The 24,661-nt window shown below is 48.4% G+C and overlaps 1 protein-coding gene across 1 annotated transcript in view; it reads right to left on the bottom strand.

Moving 5' to 3' along the window:
- Positions 1–24,337, bottom strand: part of DPYSL2 (dihydropyrimidinase like 2) — a 77,242-nt gene extending 52,905 nt beyond the window's left edge. The window contains exons 1-3 of the mRNA XM_082616075.1: positions 23,992–24,337; positions 20,314–20,402; positions 18,432–18,616 (exon numbers count right to left, since the gene is read on the bottom strand). Of these exons, the coding sequence (XP_082472201.1) occupies positions 18,432–18,616; positions 20,314–20,402; positions 23,992–24,030 (313 nt within the window). The 5' untranslated portion in view covers positions 24,031–24,337. The remainder of the gene's footprint in view (positions 1–18,431; positions 18,617–20,313; positions 20,403–23,991) is intronic.
- Between the last annotated feature and the right edge of the window lie 324 nt (positions 24,338–24,661).

Below are 24,661 nucleotides of genomic sequence, written 5' to 3'. Positions count from 1 at the left end.
TTCCCTCCAAAACTCTTTTTTTTTATACCCAGCAAAACTAATGTACTCGTACATTCTAAATCATACCAGACTCTTATTTACCAAATTCCATATGCCTCAGTCCATTCACCCATGCCTCTCTTTTGCCTGGACACCCCCTCCTGCTGCCCACCCCACAGTCAGATTCCAGGGCAAAATCATGACGGTCCTTTAAGGCCCTCAAGTCTCAGACCTGTTCAGGGAAGCCACCCCCTGACCATCTCTGGCAGATTGTCAAGATTTCTTCTTCTCTATTGCCCCTGAGCCTTCATCTAGAAATGATCACATTTTATTATAATCTTTTCTTTGTGGGTCTCCCCAGTAGATGGCAACTTCTTTAAGAATAGAGCCCAGGGACTTCCCTGGTGATCCAGCAGGTCCTTTCTTTGTGGGTCTCCCCAGTAGATGGCAACTTCTTTAAGAATAGAGCCCAGGGACTTCCCTGGTGATCCAGTGGGTCCTTTCTTTGTGGGTCTCCCCAGTAGATGGCAACTTCTTTAAGAATAGAGCCCAGGGACTTCCCTGGTGATCCAGTGGGTAAGACTCCACACTCCCAACACAGGGGGGCTTGCTTCGAGCCCTGGTCAGGGAACTAGATCCCACATGCATACCGCAACTAAGAAACCCACATGCCACAACTAAAAAGCCCACATGCCGCAACTGAGTCCGCATGCTGCAGCTAAGAAGTCTACATGCCACAACTAAGAAGTCCATATGCCACAACTAAGAAGTCCACATGACGCAGAGAAGATCCTGCGTTCTGCAACTAAGACCCGGTGCAGTCTAAATCAATAAATAAATCTTAAAAAAAAAAAATAGAGCCCATATCTGCAGTTCTAATGGCTAGACCAGGACCTACCATGTGGCCTACTAAAAACCAGCAGAATGAGTGAATGACTGTATGGATGAATGAACAGGGTTTTGTAGTGGCGGAAACCACAGAGGTTACACAGAGCAATACTGTGACGGCACTGGGCAGGACCTCAGCCTTCCATTGTTATCTGCCTCCCCCCACCCACATCAGTGCAGCCCCAGGCACCCAGCACCATTCTCAGTTCACAGTTTTATTAGGTGTTCATCACTATGATGTCAGAAGCATCTGGAAAGCAAGGATGAAGTCGCCTGAGATCCAGTGCACATACTGAAACCATGCATCACACCTGAGGCCCCCAGCAACACGCCAAGCAGAACACCTGCTGTCCAGAGAGCCAGACGACCAGGGTCTGAGTCCTCATTCAGCCTTGTATGAGTTGGGTGGCCTTGGTCTAGTCACTTCACTTCTCTATTCTGCAATTTCCTCATGGGGAGTGGGGGATATTCCCCACCCTATCGATCTTACAGAGGGAGAGGGAGGGTCCCAGGAGACAGCAGCTGTGAGTAAAGCCTCTGCAAGCTATAAATGCAGGATGTGATTCGTTTTATTACCCTGGCCTATGGAGAGGGGGGATGCCCATCTGAGGCAGGAACAGACGGGCCTGGGAGATCCCCGGTCCTTGGCGGAGACTGCCCCAGCCTGGCAGGCTATAGAAGGTGTCAGAAGAAGGACATTGGAGCAAAGAGGCTACAAGGCCACCAGCAACTTCCTTCCATGGCACAAGACCATTTACCTGCCCACCCACCATAAAGCAGAATGAAGGGTGGTCATAAACAACAGCAAAACAGGGTTCACTCTGGGGCCCATTGTGAGTCAACAGTGCATCTGGAGGAGCAGGGGGAGCCCTGAAGGGAAAGGAGGCGGCCATTCCAGCCAGCCAGGGACAGGGACAGGGAACCCCAGAGACAGTGAATCCCAGAGTACCCTCTGTGGGAGGGCAGAGAGCCCCGTTCTTCTGGGGCATCCCTAATTTCAATGAATCTTTCTCATCTCTCTGAATATCCTTGTACCAAGTTCTCACATCATGGATCAAGAGAAGGGTGGCTAAGGGTCAGTGAACCAGTGGACTGGCCTTAAAATAAAGCCTAGAGTCAGAACCACAATGAGATACCACTCACACCCCTAGAGATGGCTATAATCCTAATGCAGAAAGCAACAAGCGTTGGCAAAAATGTGGAGAAACTCGCGCCCTCTGACACTGCTGGTGGAAATGTAAAATGGTGCAGCCGCTTTGAGCAACAGTTTGGCAGTTCCTCAAAAAGTTAAAGATAGAATTACCATCTGACCCAGCAATTCCACTCCTGGATACATACCCAAGGGAAATGAAAACATATGTCCACACAAAAACTTGTCCACAAGTGAGTATTATTCGTTCACAGAAGCCAAAAAGTGGAAACAAACCCTAATGTCATCAACTGATCAGTGGATAAGCAAAATACAGTATATCCTACAGCATAATATGATTTGGCCATAAAAAGGGAAAAAGTACTGATACAGGCTACAACATGCATGAGCCTTGAAGACATCATGCTAAGTGAAAGAAGCCAGTCACCAAAGGCCACATAGTGTATGATTCCATGTATATGAAATGTCCAGAGTAGCAAATCCATAGAGAACTTTCTGTTTTACTGTTTGCCATAGGCTGGGAAATGGCAAGCAGCTGCTAACTGATGTGGAATTTCTTTGGGGAGTAGTAAAAGTGTTCTGAAATTAGATAGGAGTGAAGGTTGCACAATTCTGTGAATACCCTAAAAAAAAAAAAAAAAGATTGTATGCTTTAAAAGAGTGAATTTTATGGTAAATAAATTATATATAATTTTTTTTAATTTTTAAAGAGTCAATATAGCTTGTGTAAGCCAACACATGTATTCATACATAAATAAATAATGAAAGAATAAATGAATGAAACCTAAACTTCTAAGACTCTGTTATTCGGCATCTTTTCTTGATGTAATTCCTAAGAACAAGCAAAAATAGACGGCTTTTTTGCAGATTGCCTTAAGGGCAATGAGAATGAAGAAGAAAGGGCCAAGCCAATCCACAAAGAGGGAAAATAATCAGGAAAATAACATTTTTCTGGCACAATCATGGATGGAAAAGCCATCAGTGGCTAGAGGTCACTTTTAACTGGCAGACAGTGGAAAGAGAGGATTTATGTCAGAGAGGCAGAAACGTCACACAGCACGTGACTTCCGGATCCCCGACTCTCTCAGAACTAAGATGGAAAAGTTTAAAAGGCCCTCTGCAAAAGCGGAAGGATCCAGAAAATACAGAGTGAGAACTTTCCAACCCCCGACATGAGCAGAACCTATTTCTTTTTTATGGATCAGCTTTTCCAGTTTGTGTTTCATTAAGAGGCTTTGCCATTTAATGAAAATTCACATTTCAAAGAGGGATGATAAGACCATCTTCAGTTATCCTCTGGAAAGTAAGCTCTTTCTTAGAGTTGAGTTTTTGTGCAGTGGGAAAGTTTCTCTCGCCACCACCAGCACTCGCTGTTGGTAGCGAACTAAAATGCACATAAGCAGCACCAGTCACAGATATAAGCATGCACTAGGGAGAAAGGGCACAGACATGGAGAAACCCCTGGGCCTCAGTTTCCCCACTGCAAAATGAGGAGACTGCAATAAACCACCTCTGTGTCCCAGACAGAGCCCGCACCCGGAGCCTGGGATCAGGTGTCGGACTCCCATCCATCCCCTAGTAACAAAGATTTGTGTGTTGAACCTTTACCTGTCCTTTGAGCCAACCATTCATTAAAAGCACCGTTTTCTACACTGTAAAGAGAGAACATGATCAGATATTTTGAACATCCCACTGAGCAGGATATAAAATTCAGCAAAGCGAACCCTCCTTTTCCAGAGTAAGATGGAAAATATGTTTTCCTTGGAGGGGAGTCCAGAGGGGAGGGGGGTGGTGGAACTCTCCAATAAACAGAGATGAATGCTTTCGGTCAGAAAAGAAATTCGGGCGTTGGTGAGGATGTATCTCTGTAAGGTCAAAGAAAATGCCATTTCAGAGCTATGCTGACCATTTTCATTGATTCCCAGTGGAAGAAGAAAAAGAGAAGAGGTGTATAATGAAATGAGAAATGATTGCTGAAACCAATGCCCACAAAACAAAGTTAGCCCTTCAAACATCTCAGGATCCAGGTGTCATGGTAAAAAGTTTTGGCCATCAGGAGCAAAACTGGGCTGCAGGGCCTACCTCTCCTCCCATGTAACCTGCCCAAGCCACGTCACACCTGCCATCTCACCAAATCCTTCCAGTGACCCTATTAGGCAAGAAAGGCCGATCCAGGCCCTTCTGACAATTGACAAAACCAAGACTGAGATGTGGGCAACTTGCCTGAGCTAATAAGCAGGAAGGTCAAGGTCAGAGTTAAGGTCTCCTGATTCCAGGCTCCGTGAAGATGTGTTGTCGAGAAGCTGAGGCCTCAAATTCTTTCCATTATACCTCATGCTTCTCCTTGGATGATCTCCATAAAGGAAAAAACAATGCACAGAGCAGCAACCCCGAGTCTGAACAACTGTTTGATCTGCCCTGTCCCTGCTCCTCCTCAAAAAGTGCCATCTGCCCGAGGTGTTTCCCAGCCAGACTTGTAAAGAGCTGAATCTAATGGACCTCATAGCAGGCCGTGCCAAAGCGATTCAGGGAAATGGGAAAAAACCAGATCCGGGCAAGGAGACCTTGGAAGCAGCTTGCATTGCACAATCTGGCCACGCATGGAAAGGGGCTCCTGGGCCTCCCAGAAGAGAGATTCAGTTCAGTTGATGAATGCACGGCATGAGTTACTCCTTTTGATTGCTCTCCAAATCCCCCCCTGGGATGCAGGGGGTCATCAGGGTCATCAATCCAGTGCTTCTGTTGGGAGAGCAGAGATACTCAGCACACCAGCATCTCAGTGAGCATCTTCCCCCACGGGACGCAGCCTCCTGCTCGGTGACAGACAGTCCCTAGCTGATCACTTTCTCCCTTCACAGTGCAGAAAAATTACTTTTAAATAAAAGTTGGGTTGAAGGACAAGATAAAGCTTGAACACCAAAATCTTTCTGTTTCTCGGGGATTGGATAGCCCAACGCCCCATCGCAAACTGCAGGTGGGCAACCGCATCTGGGATATTTGTAAGCATCTGGATGCTGGGCACCGAGCAGCGTTTGCGAGCACGTTCTTTTTTGTTTTTGTTTTTTGGCCGTGCCGCGAGGCTTGTGGGATCTTAGTTCCCCGACCAGGGATTGAACCCGCGCCCTCGGCAGTGAAAGCACAGAGTCCTAACCACTACACCGCCAGGGAATTCCCATGAGCACGCTCTTTGATTGTTCGAAAGCCAACAGTGCTCCTTCTTCTGTGGTCTGAGAGTGCCACGAGCCCAGAGCGTGGATCAGCCCTAACACAGGCAAGCTCTGTGGCTTTAGGCAAGTCAGCTGGCATCTCTGGGCTTCCCATTCTTCATTTATGGCATGAGGACAAGCCCAGCTGTCTTCAGGGTTGACGTAAGGATTAGAAATGGCGTGTACAGGGCTTGTATTGGGGCACAGACTCCAATCAATGGTATCCATTATCTGCTGCCTCCACATCATTTCACTTTCTACTACTGTTTCTTGTGCAAAGGACGGAATCAGGCAGCTCCCCACTATGACTCCCTGCAGGTCAGTGGAGGGGTCCGGAGAGCAGCCACTGGGTCATTCCCCTTCCGAGCTCATCGGAGAACAAGAGAACTCAACGCAAACCCCTTGGAAGAAGAGTGACATATACCTGGGTTTACCTGGTTTATGCTGTTGTCCTGGGATAACAATTAGCAGCGGTCCTTTCGCTCTCAAAATTGCATCCAGGGCTTCCCTGGTGGCGCAGTGGTTGAGAGTCCGCCGGTCGATGCAGAGGACACGGGTTCGTGCCCCGGTCCTGGAGGATCCCTCATGCCATGGAGCGGCTGGGCCCGTGAGCCATGGCCGCTGAGCCTGCGCGTCTGGAGCCTGTGCTCCGCAATGGGAGAGGCCACGGCAGTGAGAGGCCCGCGTACCGCAAAAAAAAAAAAAAAAAAGTGCATCCAGTTTGGACAATAACTTAAATGCCCATCGTACACGTAGGGCTAAAGCCCCCATCCAACTGTGTAAAATGACACGTAAAACACACCACCAATTCCGAGCCTGTTGCTGGGACACTCCATTGGGTTTGCATTTAAAACTGAAGCAAAGATTGCATTTCCTCCAAAATACTAAGTCCACCCGCCTCCACCGGGCTCAGAGGGGCCCCCAAATTATCTGTCAACCCCTCAGGACAGTTTTCTTACTAAACTCTCTCCTTGCCTTAACTATGGATCTGTTCTGCCTGCTTCTTCTACCCCCATGATTTGTGGAGCTAATGAACACAGGCAAAAAATAAATAAATAACAATAATAAAGACTCCCAGCTGGATGAAAGAAGTATGAGATGTGAATGTCGAAGCAAGAGCAGCTGCCTGTCTGCAACAACAGGGATGGACCTAGAGATTATCATACTAAGTGAACTAGGCCAGACAAAGACAAGTATTGTATGATATCACTTATATGTGGAATCTTAAAAAAAAAAAAAAAAAAAGATACCAATGAACCTACTTATAAAACAGAAATAGACCCACAGACATAGAAAGTAAATTTATGGTTATCAAAGGGGAAGGGGGGAGGGATAAATTAGGAGGTTGGGATTAACATATACATACTCCTATATATAAAATGGATAGCCAACAGGGACCTACTGTATAGCACAGGGAACTAAAATCAAAATTTTGTAGTGTCCCATAAGGGAAAGGAATATATATATATAGCTGAGACACTGTGCTGTACACCTGAAACTAACAGGACATTGAAAATCAACTATACCTCAATAAAATAAAATAAATCTTTGTAAAAAGCAGCTGTCTGTCTCTACCAGAACTGGCCACCGATGGTCAGGACCAGCGCTGTCATCTCTGAGGGGTCTGACACAGTCCCTTCATTTGATGCCACAAAACAGGAACGGGTCCCTGGCCGCGTCTGCCCAGAGAGGAGTGAGCTGAGTCCCACAGGACTCTCATGCCACATGTCTCTGAGTGTGAGGCCCTCTATGGCTAAAAGCTTTTTTTAGCCAAAACAGCCCCTGGGGAAGAATCTGTCACCAACACTGCCAGAGGAGTAACCCCAGGCCGTGCACTGGAAGCGCAGCAAGCCGCAGGGCTGTGGGAAGGGAGATGTTTGTACAGAGAATGCAAACCTCCATGCAGACACTGTCATGAATCCACCACGAGAAACGAGGGGCCCAGGCGTTCAACAGTACAGTAACGACTCATGATAAAGTTGGCCCTGTTTAAATTCCTTTTTTGGCTAAAAATTCAAATCTAGCAAGAGTTATTGACTAGATCAGCCACTTGTTGATGACACTGCTTTTGTGTTGTCAAGAAATTTAAGCCCCAAATTCTCTAGCGATTATTTGGAAGGGGAAGAAAAGTGAAAAGTTAAAAAAAAAAAAAAAAAAAAAAATTTTTTTTGTAAAGGAAGACATTTTAAAGGGCTTTTTATAGATGACTGTTTTTTCTGCTGCATTGGAAACATGAACTCCATTATGGGCTTGAAGATGAAAGAAGCTTGAATTTCTTCCTGATCCCCCCAAGTGGTAGTAAAGGGAGATATCCATCTGGAATCAGCTGGCATGTGACTGCATCCTTGGATCAGGAGTGATAAACAGCAGATAGGTAGATAGATAGATAGATGATAGATAGATAGATAGATAGATAGATAGATAGATAGATAGATGATAGATAGATGATAGATAGATAGATGATAGATAGCTATCAGATTAGATAGATGGATTAAAGAGATCATATTGATTTATATAGATAACAAACAGCAAGATATACAGACTAGATGTATAAGATAGATGATAGATGATGATAGCTTAGATAGGTAATTGAGATATTGATATGGAGAGAGTAGATGGCTAGATCATAGATTAGATAGGTAGACAGATCAACTGATCAACTGATTCACACATGTGCCAAAAGTGTCACAATAATCATTTTTAAATAAAATAGCACAGGGACTTCCTCGGTGGTCCAGTGGGTAAGACTCCACGCTCCCAGTGCAGGGGGCCTAGGTTCGATCCCTGGTTGCGAAACTATTAATAGATCCCACATGCATGTCACAACTAAGAGTCTGCATGCTGCAACTAAGAAGTCTACATGCTGCAACTAAAGATCATCCCGCATGCTGCAACTAAACATGCTGCAACGAAGATCCCGTGTGCTGCAACTAAGACCCAGCACAGCCAAAGTAAATAAATAAATAAATTTTTTTTAAAAATAACATAATTTAAAAAAATAAATAGTATAGCACAAAGTCTCACCTACTTTGCATATAACCCTAAGAAATAGGAATCTATTGTCTCCATTTTATAGACATGGAAATTGCCTCTAGAGATATATTAGATGATCACACTCAAACAGAAAGTATCAGAAAGGGAAATTAAACTTAGACCTTCTGATTGCTGGAGCTCTCCCATCCTCGTCCTGCCCTGTTCCTTGCAATCTCACCCTCTGAAACATGCTCCAGTAAATTTCACCCAGCTGAGAGAGGGAGAGAGCCTGGGACAGAAGATATGAATGGTTGCCTTAAAAGTCTATGATTCTATGTTATTACCAGGCCCTTTTGATTTTTCCCTCACAGTCTCCCCACAAGGAAGGATTCCAGTTCTGACCTATCATTAGGGGAGATTAGGTCATAAACACTATTGATTCAACCTAAAGACAGTAGGGTTTTCTCAGGGAAACCAGCACAGCAGGTGGCCCACAGGGCTGGGTCCACATCCCAGCTCCACTCTGCCTTCAGCACCCCCTGTCACCCCACTATCCGGCCCTGTCCTGTTCATCACCTCTCACCACCACCCCCACTCTAAGTCCTAACCAGTGCCCTGTTAGGCAATCAGCTAAGTAAAACCTTCCAGGACACCAAGGACAGCAACCGAAGGAGGAGGCCCTTTTCAGGGACCGGAGCTCAGCCCCACCCTGTTTTCTAAGCTTCTGGAGGGCACCTGGCTACAGAACTCACCCACCCCAGGTCACACCAGTGGAATCCCCATCCCTTTGCAAAGAGGACAGGATACAGCAGGGAACCAGGAGCAGAAGGCAGCTCTGGCTTTTAGGAAACCTTGGCAGACGTTCATTCAGTTTCAACAGAAGTCCAACTGTTGGACTAGGCACCTAGATCCACGGCTCCTAACCCTGGCCACCCCCTGGAAGCTTTAAAACTACCAACGCCCAGGGGACTTCCCTGGAGGTCTAGTGGTTAGGGCTCCACTCTTCTACTGCAGGGGCCACGGGTTCAATCCTCGGTCGAGGAACTAAGATCTCGCGTGCCACGCGGTGTGGCAAAAAAATAAATAAAATAGGTATTAAAAAACAAAAATCAAAAACCTACCAATACCCAGGCCCACCTAGAACAGTCAAGTCAGAAGTTCTGGTCTCTGTGCTCAGTGAAAACTCCCCAGGGGATTCCAGCGTGCAGTCGAGGTTTGTAACTGGCTCATCGCAAAATTCCTTTCACAGGATAGTCAGCCTTGGCCACAGAGACCCTACCCCGCTGCATCCTCCCTATCATTAGGGGCACATTTAGTCACATTCAAAGAGAGCCGGATCCCATATGGGTTAACCAGAAAGAACGCTAATTTCTACTCACTGTCATTCCCCTGGGTCATTCCCCTGGCAGTTAAGAAGACTAAAAGCAAGGAATCTGGGTAAATGGCTTCATCCAACAACGGCAGACAGTTGAAGGCAGAGCCCTCAAAGCCCAGGGAAATAAATAATCGCTTCCAGAGAAGCAACAGGGAGGTCTTTTCAAAGAGGAGAAAGGGGGAAAGCAGGGGAAAGGGCCCCACATGGAGTGATGGGGACCAGAGCTACGGACAGATCCCTAGGCCAACCCCTTCCTAAGATAGTCGTCTATCTCTAAAACATGGCACATCATTAACTGTCTAAAGGACAGAACGTCCACCTATTACAAAAAGGCACTCTTACGAGAAGCACAGCAGACGGACTCCAAGCTGGACAGGGAAATGAAATGGGGTGCTCCATCCCAGTTCCTGTCTTGAACAGAAATCACCTTCAACAAAACCACTGAAAACGTACAGTGTGGTTAGGAGTTCTCCTAAGTGACTAAGTGGGTACGTCCCTTCTTACTGAACACTTCTTTTTTTTTTCTTTTTTTTTTTTTTGCGGTACGCGGGCCTCTCACTGCTGTGGCCTCTCCCGTTGCGGAGCACAGGCTCCGGATGCGCAGGCTCAGCGGCCATGGCTCACGGGCCTAGCCGCTCCACGGCATGTGGGATCTTCCCGGACCGGGGCACGAACCCGTGTGCCCTGCATCGGCAGGCGGACTCTCAACCCCTGCGCCACCAGGGAAGCTCCTGAACACTTCTTACTTTTCCCCTACAACTCAGCACAGAAGCTCTGCAGGGACCAGTCGCGTTGCCAGGCTCTGGAGGGAAGGTGAGCGGGGGGTGGGGGGAGGCAGCGATGGAATGGGGGCTTTCCAACTGTGCTTCCCCAAGCCCTAGGGTTCCCCAGAGGCAGAGGGGCTGCCAACAGGGGAAGGACGGAGAGAAGAGGGAGAGGGTCTGGGCTCTCCCATGGCCCACCCTTCCAGCCAGAGCTGTCCTGCTTTCCCTAGTCTTACCTGCCAGGTACGGGGTCCCATGTAAGATTTTCATCACGTGAGAAGAGTGTGACCCCAGGACAACAATGCTAAAGATCCCAAGAGGAAGAGCAATGGGGTCCAGGTTTTGGTCCAGACTCATTCAGCTGCTTCTCAGGCAGCCAGCATGGGCGGCTTCCAGGTTTGCTGGGGGTCGCATAACAATGGATGGGGGGCTTCCCTGGTGGTGCAGTGGTTGGGAGTCCGCCTGCCGATGCAGGGGACGTGGGTTCGTGCCCCGGTCTGGGAGGATCCCACATGCCACAGAGCGGTTGGGCCCGTGAGCCATGGCCGCTGAGCCTGCACGTCCGGAGCCTGTGCTCCGCAATGGGAGAGGCCCGTGAGAGGCCCGCGTACCACAAAAAAAAAAACAAAACAATGGATAGGACAAGATCTGTGCGGTCTGTTAAGTCTTTGCCCAGCTCACTCAGCCGGGACAGGGAACAAGAGTATCCCTGGACATGTGTGTGTCACGCAGGCTCTTATCTACCCACGCGGAACCCCTGAGCCTGTGCGATGCTCACAGCTGAAAAGTCCGTCCCTCACGTCAAAGGCCAGGAAGACCTTGCTGGAGCCCATCACATCCACATCCCCCTGTCCACGAATGGCTGGACTGGAAGAATCCGGGCACTCCCTGGGATATTTTGGGCCGATCACCTAATACCTGGTACTGAGCAGAACAGAGGAAGAAACTGAAAAAGATGAAGCATCCTGGGAGGAAGCACCGCTCTTCCAGAAGGGCCAGCACACTCTTTACTAGACGCTCTTCTCAGGAAGAAGAGCAACTCTGGGCAACAGGATTGACAAGACATTCCCAACAGTCAGAATATCCCGCTCCACAGAAAGTCAGAGAACAGGCTCTGGGAACAGCCACTACTGACACTCTCCACGCTCTGCACACAGCACCCACGGGCCATGTCAGAACTAGATCATGGAGGATGCAGATGCCTCTTTTTATTTTTTACTTTTTGGCCACGCTGCACAGCACGTGGGATCTTAGCTCCCCGACCAGGAATCGAACCCGTGCCTCCTGCAGTGGAGTCTTAACTGCTAGACCGCCAGGGAAGTCCCCAGATGCCATCTTAAGAGATGAAGCCTACCCTTCTGTGGGCTGGGGTGATTTCCAAAGCTGTAACCACCAGCTCTCAGGGCCAGAAGCCAGGCAAGACACCCTGAGTAGATTAGGATATAACTGCCACAATGTCCATGAAATAGGGCCAGGGACCCAAACAGAAATGTCCCTGATTCTGGAAGGGCCAGTCGCATTGCCAGGCTCTGGAGGGAAGGCAGCGACTATGAGGCTGGCTGGAGCCCAACCCAACGGCCTCCTTCCTGAGAAGAGCGTCTAGTAAAGAGTGTGCTGGCCCTTCCGGAAGAACGGTGCTACTTCCCAGGATGCTTCATCTTTTTCAGTCTCTTCCTCTGTTCTGCTCGGTACCACGTATTAGGTGATCGGCCCAAAATATCCCAGGGAGTGCCCGGATTCTTCCAGTCCAGCCATTTGTGGCCAAGATTTGCACGGCGACACCTGAGCAGGCCCCGTCCTGTGGCGTCCGCTTGCAGAAGGCACTCGTGTCCGTAGTTAGAATGTGTGATCTGGCCCAAGTGGGGACTGGAGAGACGCGAGGCGGGACAGGGAGAAAGAGGCCACTCCCACAGCCCATCGGATAACGTCGCTTTCTAATCGCCAGCCCACAGGCAGATTTTGTGGCGACAACTTGGGTCCTGGACTTCGAGACTTTCGTCTGATGTGGTCAGGGTTTTTTGTAAACGCTTTCTAACCCGAGACAAATGAATGATGCCAAGGGAATAATCAAAGTTTCGATTACAGACACATTCATATTACAGTGTGTGTGTATTCACACGTGGACCCGTCAGGGGGGTGGAACAAACCCAAATGCCACATGGACAAAGAAATGACAAGCAGTGGATGTGCCCCAGGGACACTCCGAGGACAAGTCTCCCCAGGAAGGCCCGGCCACCGGGGCTGTGGGAAGTCACTTAGGCTTGATCTAGGCTTCCTGCCTCCGCAGGCATGGCTCTCTAGGAAGAGCTGGACAAGCCCGAGGGATTTCGGGGATGACTGCTGAGTCCACGGTGGCACTCAGGGCCCACCCTGTGCACACACAGAGAGAGAGCTCCCTCATGGGAGGACCAGCATCCCCACCACCTGCCAAAAAGACGGAGGGAGAAATACCCATTCCTGACCTCAGGCCAATGCTCGAGCTCTGGGCTTTCCCCTCCTGCCTCTCTCCCCCTCCAACTGTTGCAACAGCTGACTGGACCGCAGTGACCAGGGGGCTGGAGCAGCAGCAACAGGGCACTGCTGAAGAGACAGCTGTTTCGGTGGAAATGAACGCAATTAACACCAGATGTGTAAACCCTCCTCCCACCCCAGGATTTTCGGTCCCCTGGCATCACACTCAGATGAAGCAGGAAACCAAGTCCCATGAGCATATAATCTCATCCAATCATTCATTCATTCATTCATTTATTCATTCAACCGCAGGCATCAATGGAGTCAGTGCCTCAGGAGTGAGACACTGCTGGACGGGGAACGTTAACAGAAAAAGGCAGAGGAGCCTTGATCAAACTGTAACACAGGACGAATGTCCCGAGGGCCAGGCCATGAAGACCCACTGTTGGCCGAGGCGCACAGAATAAGTGGTAGATTACAGCAGAGGGGGCTGCATGGGGGCTTCGGGAGGGAGGTAACACCTAAGCTAGCCCTTGAAGGGTAACGAAGATTTCCAGAAGCAGAGGGAAGAAGCGAAGAGCATCCCTGGCTGGCGTAACTGACAATGTGAGTCTCGGCTGGGGCAGCAGGATTGGGTTCTGCCACTTGGGCTGCATCCTCAGAGCCAGAGGGGGTCGCTGAGGGCTTCAGAGGATGGAGGTAGCATGATCGGTCCACAAGAAGAGCCCAGGCTGCAAGGTGATGTATGGGCTGCAGAGGTAGGGATCAGGGCAGTGAGACCCTCAGAAGCTGGGGCCAAAATCCAGTAGAATCGACAAAGGTCTGGATCGGCAAAGGAAGAGATAACACGCCAAGAGATAATACAGAGACAGAATTAACTTGATTCAGCACAAGGTGCCCGTGGGTTTGAGCCAGCATGACCCTGAGGGCTGCCCTCTCCAGGGCTGGGCGCTAGGGTAGCAGCAGGAGATGGAGAAGAGGGTGAGTCTGACGGGGGGTGGCTGGGTGAGGGAATCGGGGTACCTCTGGGAGCCACATCCAGCAGGTAAGTGACAAGTCCAGAGTTCAGGAGACAGCCCCTTCCAGCCCTGAGGCATCTGGCTGTCCTCGCCTTGTCTGGGCTCAAGTCCCATCCTGGTCTCTGCTGTACAGCAGCTTCAGGGCAAGGACGAAGCCCCCTTGGGTGTGTTGTGCCGGGGGCTCCACACTCTTAGGGAAAGCCCTGAGTTCAGGTTTGCAGAAACATTCAGGCCCTCTTCGCTGAGCAACGGCTTCCGATCCTTAGCGATCTAGAGTCTGTAGATCTGGCACGGACCCCCGAGATCCAGACTTTCCAACAGCTCCCCAGGGGCACTTGACAATCACCAGATTCAAGTACAGATTCACAGGTCCCATCAGCAGACTCTCCACTTCAAGGGGTTGGGTGGGCCCAGGAAGCTGAATGTTTTAGGAGGCGTTACCCCAAGTAACACCAGGGTACCCAGTCTGCTGACCATGCTTGGAGGACCCCTGCTCCCAGCAAACGTTCGGGTCAGACCCTACAGCTGGAGCCTCTTTTTTCTGCCTCTGTTGAGAGTTGAGATCCAGAGGGGGCCTCAATGGAGATGGGCGGTTGCTGGTACCTGATGTGAGATGGAACGATAATAACCACCACGGCTGGGTGACAACTGCGGGCCAGGTACTATTCTGATGCCTCCACTGTCGATCTCTGTAACAACTTTCCCTGTTTTGCAGGTGAGGCGACCGAGGCTTAAAGCAAAGGTCACACTGCTGGCAGGTGGTGGAGTCACAGTTGCAGGTGTGCGCTCCATACCTGCCACCTGCGCTGATGCGCGGGGTGAGTGCCCTGCCCTCTGGCTTCCCCTCTATAAAATGGAAGTAACTGTTCCCGCCTGCTTCCTGGAGACGCTGGGGTCTCAACAATTCTGATGATCACAAAGTCCCCGGGACGCCAGCAGCGCCTTCTCCAAGCAGCACACCTGCTGCTTCCATGACCCCTCAGTTGGTCTGAATGCCGCCTACAGGGAGCATGTCTAGAGCCTCTGCCCATGCATCACTGGATGGGAAGGGCAAAGGACATTCCCTCTGCCCCACACGGATGGCCCCTTACAAAGATATCATTGTATATTTCTCAATGGGAGGCTCTGTTTGATGGCAATAATATTATTTTCTGCTGCTGACGTGTCACCTCCGTTTCCAAACTGGGAATATTCAGCTGCATTTTCCACCACAGGCTGTGCCATTTCAGACGGAAATGGAGCCTCCAGGTCCCGAGACCTGGGAAACACACAGCAAGCGGCAGGTGAAGACACATCAGGTGACATGGCTTGGAGCAATTCAGAAAGCTGGGAGGGAGTGGCTGCAGGTGGTATGGTGCCAATTTCCTTCAGTGGCTTTTGTTTCTGTAAGTTTTCACTTGAATTCCTTCAACGTGCCCGAAATACTTAGTTCTGGCCTCAATCCTCATTAAAGAAGCTATAATCTCACTGAAGGAGCAGGTCGCAGGTCCCGACCCACTAAGCTAGCTATGCCTCTTTGCAAGGCTCCCACTATAAAGCGGGCTCCAGCCGCGGACTCACTTAAAGCAATGCAGAATGCATGACTGTCAGGCAGGAAGAAGAACCCTGATTTCCTCGTCTGTATTACGGCCACGTTATCTCCTGAGAGAGGGGCAGGCAGTGGGAATTCTATAGAGGTCAGTAACCACAGGTGGGCATATGCAGGAGTAACTATTTTTCTCAGGATACACAAGCAGTGGAGTTTGGGGTGTGACAACTGTGACCACATCGCCACTACCTCTGATTACTTTCGTCCTTTGAGACCTCCTTAAATCGCCCTCCTCTTTGACTGCATCACCACCCCTGCATTAAAATACGCTTGCGGGGCTTCCCTGGTGGCGCAGTGGTTGAGAGTCCGCCTGCCGATGCAGGGGACAAGGGTTCGTGCCCTGGTCCAGGAGGATCCCACATGCCGCGGAGCGGCTGGGCCCGTGAGCCATGGCCGCTGAGCCTGCGCGTCCGGAGCCTGTGCTCCGCAACGGGAGAGGCCACAACAGTGAGAGGCCCGCGTACCGAAAAAAAAAAAAAAATACACTTGCATTCTGCTCAACCGAGAGGGGCAGGCAGCTTCGGAACCTTCGTTCCGAGCTGCCATAAGGTCATCCGCTGCCTATGCTGGGCCCCCGGTACAGGTGCAGGACTTGTGGAGACATCCCTGGTCCCTGCACACAAGGAACCCACCTGGCAGGAAGGGAAAGATGCCCGCAGCCGCTGAGAAAGGCCAAAGGGAACGTCAGGGTGTCAGCAGGAAGGGATGCGCCCACGTGTGACGGTGGTGGGGGGAGGGAAGGCAGAAAGGGACACGACGCAGGAGAGGGGCCAGAGAACCGGTCAAGGGTTGAGGAGCGAAAACGCACATTCGAGAATGCAGGATGGGGTCTTTCAAGTAAGTCGGAGAGAAAGCAGGGCTTTTTGATGCGTTGTGGCGCGAAGTGCATCTGATTAGAGGCAACCTCTGTCTGTGAGCTCAGTGAATCGCCAAACGTGGGCGCTGGAAAGGGCATCCAGGGTCATCTAGTGCACATCCTTCACTGTGCAGATGAGCAGCCCAAAAAAGCGAGGTGACGCGTCCAAGGTCACACCGCAAGTTAGTGCCCTGGTTGGCGGTATTTCGACCTCAGAGGGCTACCCCTCAGCCCAATGATAGATGTCACTGATCGCTCCCTTAGGAAATATTATTTGTGACTTATTCACACCCTGTGACCAAGGCACAGGCCTACAGGGCCCCTGCAGGGACTCCAAACTGAGGCAGATTATAACCTTGACTTGGTCTTCTAGGCTGACACCCAGGCCATCTGTGCTTCTCCAAGCTCCAGTGTGGCTCCACGGCTGGCCCTGGAGGAGGGGCGGAAATGCCCACTGGCACCAGTGAGTCCTGACAGATGCCACTGACAGAATAGCAGGCGTCAACACTAGGCCAGAGTCCCAAGGGGTGTGCCGATGCCAACACCGCCACCACCAAGAACGGCACCCTCTAGGTTAGAAGGTAATACGTGCAGCAAGAAAGAAGCAGCAACAGGAAGGCTTAAACTCGGATGCTTTCTGATCAGTGATGACACCCCGAAGACCAGAAAGGACACAGGAGGTGAGTGTGTGATTTAAAAAGTCGAAGAGCTCGAACTAGAATGGGATAGCAGTGTTCTTCTGGGTGGTAAGGCAGACAAGAGGAGGCTCAGAAACAGACCCTGAAGTTACACCTAAAGAGAGCATCATTCGGAAAAGTAACCAGCAAGATAGGTTTTTTTCTAAAGCAGAAAAGAGCTAAGTTCTTTCCACTTGGACCCTCTTCTGAGCTCAACTATAAGCTTTTAAGACAGACTGTATATTGACTTTCACTCTTGGATAAAATCTTTAAAAAACATTGAAGTAGCAACCATTGCAGCAAGATGGAGGGACCTAGAGATGATCATGCTGAGTGAAGTCGGACAGAGAAAGACAAATATCATATGATATCACTTGTATGTGGAACCAAAAAAAAATGATACGAATAAACTTATTTGCAAAACAGAAACAGACTCACAGACATAGCAACAAATTTATGGTTACCAAAGGGGAAAGGGGAAAAGGGATAAATTAGCAGTTTCGGATTAACAGATACGCACTACTATATATAAAATAGATAAACAACAAAGTCCTACTGTAGAACACAGGGACGTATATTCAATATCCCGTAATAAACCATAATGGAAAAGGATATGAAAAAGAATAGACACATATAGATATATAACTGAATCACTTTGCTGTACACCTGCAACGAACACAACATTGTAAATCGACGACACTTCAATAAAAAAATAAATACTAAAAAAAAAAATGTGTCTGGTGGGCCACTGTGCAACTTGCCTACCTCCTCAAACTCAAAATAATATTTGCCAAAGGGACAATCAACAGGTATGCTGGAAACTGACCATTCACAAGCAAACTCTTCACATTTGTTAGGAAATATACTTTAGGTTTAGCTGAATGAAAAGCATAAATCCAACTGAGCGATATTTACAGGGTACCCGGCTGTTCACAGCAGCAATTTTCATATCTAAACAACTGATATCTGCGGGTGCTTCTCCAAGCAGGACTGCCCAATTCCATGTATGTCAAACCCAGGCCAGGAAGTAATCACTCCGTTTGATTTTCATATCAGTGGAATTGACGTTCCTGGTTCAACAGTTTATTTGCTGTACCCCAGCCTCATTCCAAGAAGATACACACTCAGGAATTCGTAAGAGTTAGGAGCAAAGGCTCAAAACTAAGAGCTTTGAAGATTACTCCAAATGCTGTGTTTTCAAAGTGACCACAATCAAATCACATCTTCAGGTTAAGGAAGACAGAAGTTCTCAAGCAGAGAAAGCAAGAAGCCCCTCTTTTATCCTACCAAAATTCTCTAGAAGCGTATTCTCAAGTTCAACTGGAGAACCTTGGGGCTGGACAGAAAATGAGACTAAGGCTGGCCCACCCTCACCCCCTTACGTGGTAGATCCGTCCACTGCTTAGTTCCGCAACCTTTAGAAGGAAAGACTCAAACAACACAGACTCATTTTCAAACGACAATGGTTCCCAAGCCCTAAGATTATTCTTTGTAAGTGGTCTTACTGATCATGGTGGTTCCCCCAGCCAGGGCTGCCTTGGTGCCTTGAAAGAAGTCATCAGCAGAGGTCATCCCCTGATCAGGCATCTGGAAGCGGGTATGGACATCAATTCCTCCAGGGATCACCATTCTGGAATGGGCTTCAATGGTCTTCACCCCTCCTGGCACAATCAGGTTTTCTCCTATTTGCCTAAATAAACAGGGTGGGTGATAATGATTGTAAAGAAATGTCCTAAATCAAATGGGATCTGATAGACATTTTCACCACACCATAAACAACCCTTCCCTGTGCTCTAAAGACTCTTCAGATGATTGTTATCATTCATAATCTGTGCACCCCTCACTCCCTACCCTCAAGAGGCAACGCAGAGCATACTAGAAAACAAAATCTAAATAAGGTCTCAGAAGCCAATCAAAGAGGCTTAGCTACCAGAAAACCCATATGATCAAATGATAACAAAGCCCTGAGATATTTACATAAAATATCACTATACTTTCCTTACAACACACTCAGTTGAGTTAATTATCCTATAACAATTTTCTCCAGACCTGGTTGTACTTTACAAACATTTATTTTCACCATATCCTTTCCAACTAAGAGAAATGAGAAGTAGAAGGGTAGGGAATAGAACAAAAGAAAGCAAAGATAATAAGTAAATACTATGATTGCAACTATTTAAAAATTTGGAAGCATGTGATCAGCAACTCAGATGACAAAGACAGCAAAATTAATAGTCATTAAGTTGGGTAACAAGGATTCATTTCCAATTTTTAAAAAATATCTCTGCTACATCTTTATGCCAGTTTTTTGAAAAGGAAAAAATTATCAAGGGGGAGTTGGTAAAGTTCTAAAACAAATTAGTGATGACTAAAAATATCACACAGGCTTGTTCACTTCTAGGCCAGAGTCTTACAGACCAGATCATGCTGCTTTCCACTTGGGGGAAAATGGAACATGAAAGTCATGGTATTTTAGAGCCTGGAGCTGAGACTGTCACAAGCAAACACACATGGAGAAAACATTAAATGTGGAAATGTTAAAACCTCTTTTAGGATCATAAATCAGGGTGTGAGTTTCCAGGCAACAGACACGTCCACTACCATTTTCCACTCCTCTGGACTGGTTTGCTGCTAGCCCTTGATAAATGCTGCTTATTTAAAAGATGTCATTTGCGGCAATGTTTGTCTTTAAACAGATGTGCTATTTCTTCAGAGCCCTCTGAGCTGTCCCAGTCGGAAGGGCACGAGGATATTGAGATGTTCTCAGCTCACTTAACCCTCTAGGACCCAAAACTATCCTAATTCAGTAACTGCTGTGTTGTTTTCTCCTTTGAAACACAATACACAATAAACACAAGGGCAGTCCCATTTGTGTTAGTTGCCACTTAAACAATGAAACCTAAAATTCCCTTGGACTTAGGCAATAATTTGCCTCTGTGACTTCGTAATTAATTTGGTGTCCACTGCCCCCAACAACTTGGATTCTTGACGAAGAAGGCAGATGTGCTCTCGTGATAGAAGAGGCTGTACTTCACGTTTGTGTCCTTTGATTGTCCTATCCACCCCACACAAGTACATTCTAGTAAAACCTTTAATATAGTCAATGGATCATAACCTGAGTATGTGGCAACAAGATACTGTGTCACCTCGGTTAAAAATAGTCAATTACATAACACGTAAGGAAATGGGTGTGCATTTAACTGTGGTTTTGAATTCCCTAAATCTCAGTTTTCAAACTCACTAATTACCACCAATCAAACTAGGCTTGAACAGATACTGAGTTAGTCTCTAAATCACTACAGCTTGATACCACGGGTGTGAACTGTAGCTAATGCTTAGGAACACTGCAAGGTACCCAAATTTGTGGCAATAATGAGTTACACTTACTTGATCAACCCATCTTCCATGTATATGTCTGCATAGAATGACTGGTCGTCATTAACGATTTTACCTCCTTTGATCAGAAGACGATCACTCTGAAACAAAGAAGTAGTAAGGTCACAATTCGTAACTGATCCATGAGAAACAGTTGGTAGTAAGATAAATGAGCTAAGACCACATTTTCACGGGTCAAAATGAGCCAGTTTTGGGGCTTCCCTGGTGGCGCAGTGGTTGAGAGTCCGCCTGCCGATGCAGGGGACACGGGTTCGTGCCCCGGTCCGGGAAGATCCCACATGCCGCGGAGCGGCTGGGCCCGTGAGCCAGGGCCGCTGAGCCTGCGCGTCCGGAGCCTGTGCTCCGCAACGGGAGAGGCCACAACAGTGAGAGGCCCGCGTACCGCAAAGAAAAAAGAGCCAATTTTGGAAAGACTCAGTGACAAAGGTGAATCTGTATTTGGCAATCTACTCATCACTTGATGAGTCAGAACATACCGGCAAAGCTCAAAGCTTATCCTCGAGAAATAAAAGAAAAAGAAAAAAACACAACAGAGACAGCAACCATCTATTTCCACAGACGTACAAGCACAAAAGGGAAAGAATGAAAAAAAAAGCCAACAATCTTCCTTTAAAGATCAGTAAAAAGATTTCAGATAAAGAAGGCAATCACTTTAAATGGCTTTAGGCGAAACTTCCTTTGAAAAAAAAAGATACACCCACATGTAGCGGAAGTCGATTCTTGGTGAGATACGTGTCGGGAAAATTTAACCAAAAGTCTGTTGTCATGGGATACTATACACAAACACACTTGGTTCATCCATAGCAAGGTTTCAATTCAGTATGTTCTTTAGATTTGCATTTATCTTCGAGGTAAATCACAACAATTGTTATAAAGAGGAGGAAAAAACACTTCAAACATGCACCATTTTAACTATTAAGCTGTTAAGAAAAAGGTAAAATTTTATAATAAAGTAGGTGAGATGACAAGTTCTAAAATCTAACACCATTATTAACTGTACACATACTGATACTTTAATTGGTACCAAAAAATATATGACAAGCAGCATATAAGAGCCAAGAATGTAACAGAAATGTTACATCATGATTCATCTCTATCCCAAATGCTGTTGATGGAATGCTACGCTAAAATTCTGTGTTCAATGGACATGCACCTGTATTAGTCCCTGCTGGGTTTAAGTGACGGCTGTTTTTAATACGGAGAGCACTTCAAAGAACGGCGTTCATTTGACAATGGTTAACTCAAAATTCCGTTAAGAATAATATTCTCAGCAAGTGCTTTAAATTTAGCACCTACCAAGAAGAAATTACAGCAACTTCTTAAAAATATATATAAGCTACTAGAGACCTAGGAAAAAAGATACTTTTATACAGAAATGCACACACACCTGGGTTTAGAAAGTATTTATTGTTTTTCTAACATCATGAGAAACACTAAGATTATTTAAGTTGTTACACTGTAGGGGCCTTCATCCTTCTGTAGGGTTTGGAAAGTCAAAAGGGAATAGATAGCCAGCAACGATTCCTGCATTTATATAAGGTAAAGGTTAAGACCTTTACAAAATCCTGTCCTGTAAACCACGTCACGCCAGCCTCAAATCATATCTGTGAGGTGATGGGAGCTAGATTCTTGTCCCAAGGACACATAAAGAAACTGAGGCTCAGAGAGGCTAAGCCACTGGCCCAAGGTCACCTGATCCAGCGCACTTGTCTGTCTACAGTGATCTCCCCCTCTTCCCCAGAATCCAGCTCTGATGGGATAAACATCGCCTGGGAGGCAAAGAGAAGCCCTGTCCTTCACCACCTGTTCCCCTTAGTCACTGCAGTACCTGTTCCAGACATCATGCGAATCCCCGAGCCAACATCACGTTGAGAAAAAAAATGAAACATCACAGCCCCGCTCACTCGAGTGGCATCTTACATAACAGGCTGGCCGTGCTGACGGAGGAAGGGAAACCATGCTATAGGTCCTACGATAACGCCACCAGATTTTGTTAAAGGGCAGAGGGGGCGCTCTTCTAAAAATCAGTCTTGTTGATTGTTTGCTTTTTGAATTTTTTTCTCCCCACACTGTCAAAACGAAACTGCCTTTTTCATTCACGAAGACAGCAGAGTACTTGAGGCTTGCAGCAAATCTGCTCTCCACCCCACTCCCCAGATTCCTTCCTGCAGTGCAAGGAACACATAACGCTGGGTCCCCCGGCGCTCTGCCCTTTGGGATCTTGGGTCCTTGGCCCTCAAGAAAAAGCTAGTACCCACCCCCCGCTGTAGAACAGCTCATCCTATAAATCCTCCCGAGCACACGCCCCTTCCCCTGTGCATGTGCTCCCACATCTCTCTCCTGCGGATGGGTGTGCCCTTGTACATCCAGTGGAAGTCGGGGTACCCGTGGCTAAGGAGGAAACCAGAGCGAAAGCACGCCCTCAAACCCAGCCCTAAACACATCTAGACTTTTCAAAGATTCTTTCGGTCACCGCCTCAGCCCTGGGTTCTACCCAGCAATCAGCTGGCCCATTGCAATTGCACATCATTACATAACAATGAATTTCCCTCGCGTTCCTCCCTCCCCGGGATTTCATTCGGGGATGTAAGAGAAATAGGACTGGCGAGACTTTTCCGGGAAAAGATGGGGAGAAGATGGGGGCGGGGGAGCAGCGGGAACAAGAACCTGTGTTCATCGCCGAAGCATCGCAAAGTCATCGCTTGGAGCTTCTCGTGATTTACAAACTAACAACCCCAGGCCCCAGAGCTGCGCCGGCATCTCCGGCCTCTGCGATCATTGTCTGGCCGAGGCCGGGCCATCTGCTCCGCGCGTCGCGCAGCGCCATTACCTCCCAGAGCCCGGCTCGGCGCTGTCCCCAACGCCCACCCTCCCAGCCCGCTTTGTATGCGCCAACACGGACGCCTCCCCGGCTGCAGAAGGGGCAGAAAGACCCAAGAAAGCGCGCCCAGAGCCGCCAGGGTCCCAGCCCCAAACCACTGGGCGAGGAAGCCAAGAGGGCCACCGAAAACCGGTCCCGGTCAACAAAAAGCCCACGCCTACCTCCCCCCGCCTCCTCTGCTCATCACCGCGTCCCTGTTTTTCCTTCCCGTTTCCACAGGATCCCGGTACACCCAGCCCTTTTCAGCATCCCTCTGCTGTCATTACGCCTCCGGGGTAAAACCCGCTTCTTTTTCTGAGGAACCGGAGGAAGGCTCCAGAAAGCCCTTTACGGTGGGGGGGCGGGAGATACAGGGAGAATCCATTTCCCCATCTCCCCATCCAGCTCCTGGAGTCCAGCTCCTGGAGTCCAGCATCGCAGCACGCAGCCGGGAGAACAATATCCGAGCTTCAACCATGCATATTCAATCTGGCATCCATTTGCTTACACCCCGCAGGCCAGCACTACAGCATCTCGCTCTGACAATAAAAGGATACAGCGGATCTGGCGCGCTACCTAAAACGACCTTAATGCACTCACGCTCCTATTTTAATGCCTTAGAAACTATATGGCTTACAATTCTATAGGATTGCGTCTCCCATCACGATCGCCTTCTTTAGCAACAAGGGGAAAAAAGGGGAAAAAAGTTGGGTCTCTCTTCCTCCCCCTCCTTTAAAAAATATTCCTTGTATGTTCTGTGCCACAAAAGGTTGCTGGCCGATCGCAGATTTCACAAGTACCAAACTCACCGTGATGCGTGGAATATTTTTCTTCCCCTGATAAGACATCTCTCTCCTGGGAAAAAATTAATTTCAAGAGGGCAGCTTTAAAACAAAAATTGCCCGGAAAGAGACTTGGTGTTTTTTGCAGGATTGAAAAATGTGCAGCCGCTTAGCTGGTCTTGCTGATAGAAATTTTCAGGAATGTTAAGGGATAAATGCAATCCTCTGTCTCCCTTTCTTCCTCTCCTCCAACACTGCCTCAGCTAGGGTGGAAAAAAAGAAAGAGGGGGAGAGAGAGACAGAGAGACAGAAAGAGAGAGAGAGACAGAGCAGTAGGGAAGGGGGTGGAAATAAACTACAGCAATAAAAGCCTCGGTTCAAGTCGGTCACCGCGGCGCATGCGCCGCCAGCCACTCCCTTTCCTCTCAGGCCAAACCCGTCCGCTTCGAGATAGACGAGTCCTGATTGGCCACAATCGTGGGATATGCAAATGATGCAGCGGGGAGGGGTGCGGCGCGAGAGCGCGAATTGCTGCAGTGTGCGGCCGAGGGCGGCGGTCGGTGCGTGCGCCCGAGCGGGGAGCGCGCCTTTCGCGCCCTTTCTTTGCACTGGTGCATCGGCCACCCGGGCTGGCAGCGGCCCCAAATGCAGCATCAGCAACGCAGGGACAGCAGAGGGGTGGTCATTACGGGCAGGG

The sequence above is a fragment of the Mesoplodon mirus genome, assembly GCF_964341445.2.
Source record: "Mesoplodon mirus genome assembly, chromosome: 1".
Classification (NCBI taxonomy): domain Eukaryota; kingdom Metazoa; phylum Chordata; class Mammalia; order Artiodactyla; family Ziphiidae; genus Mesoplodon; species Mesoplodon mirus.
This window is presented reverse-complemented; position numbering and strand designations above follow the sequence as displayed.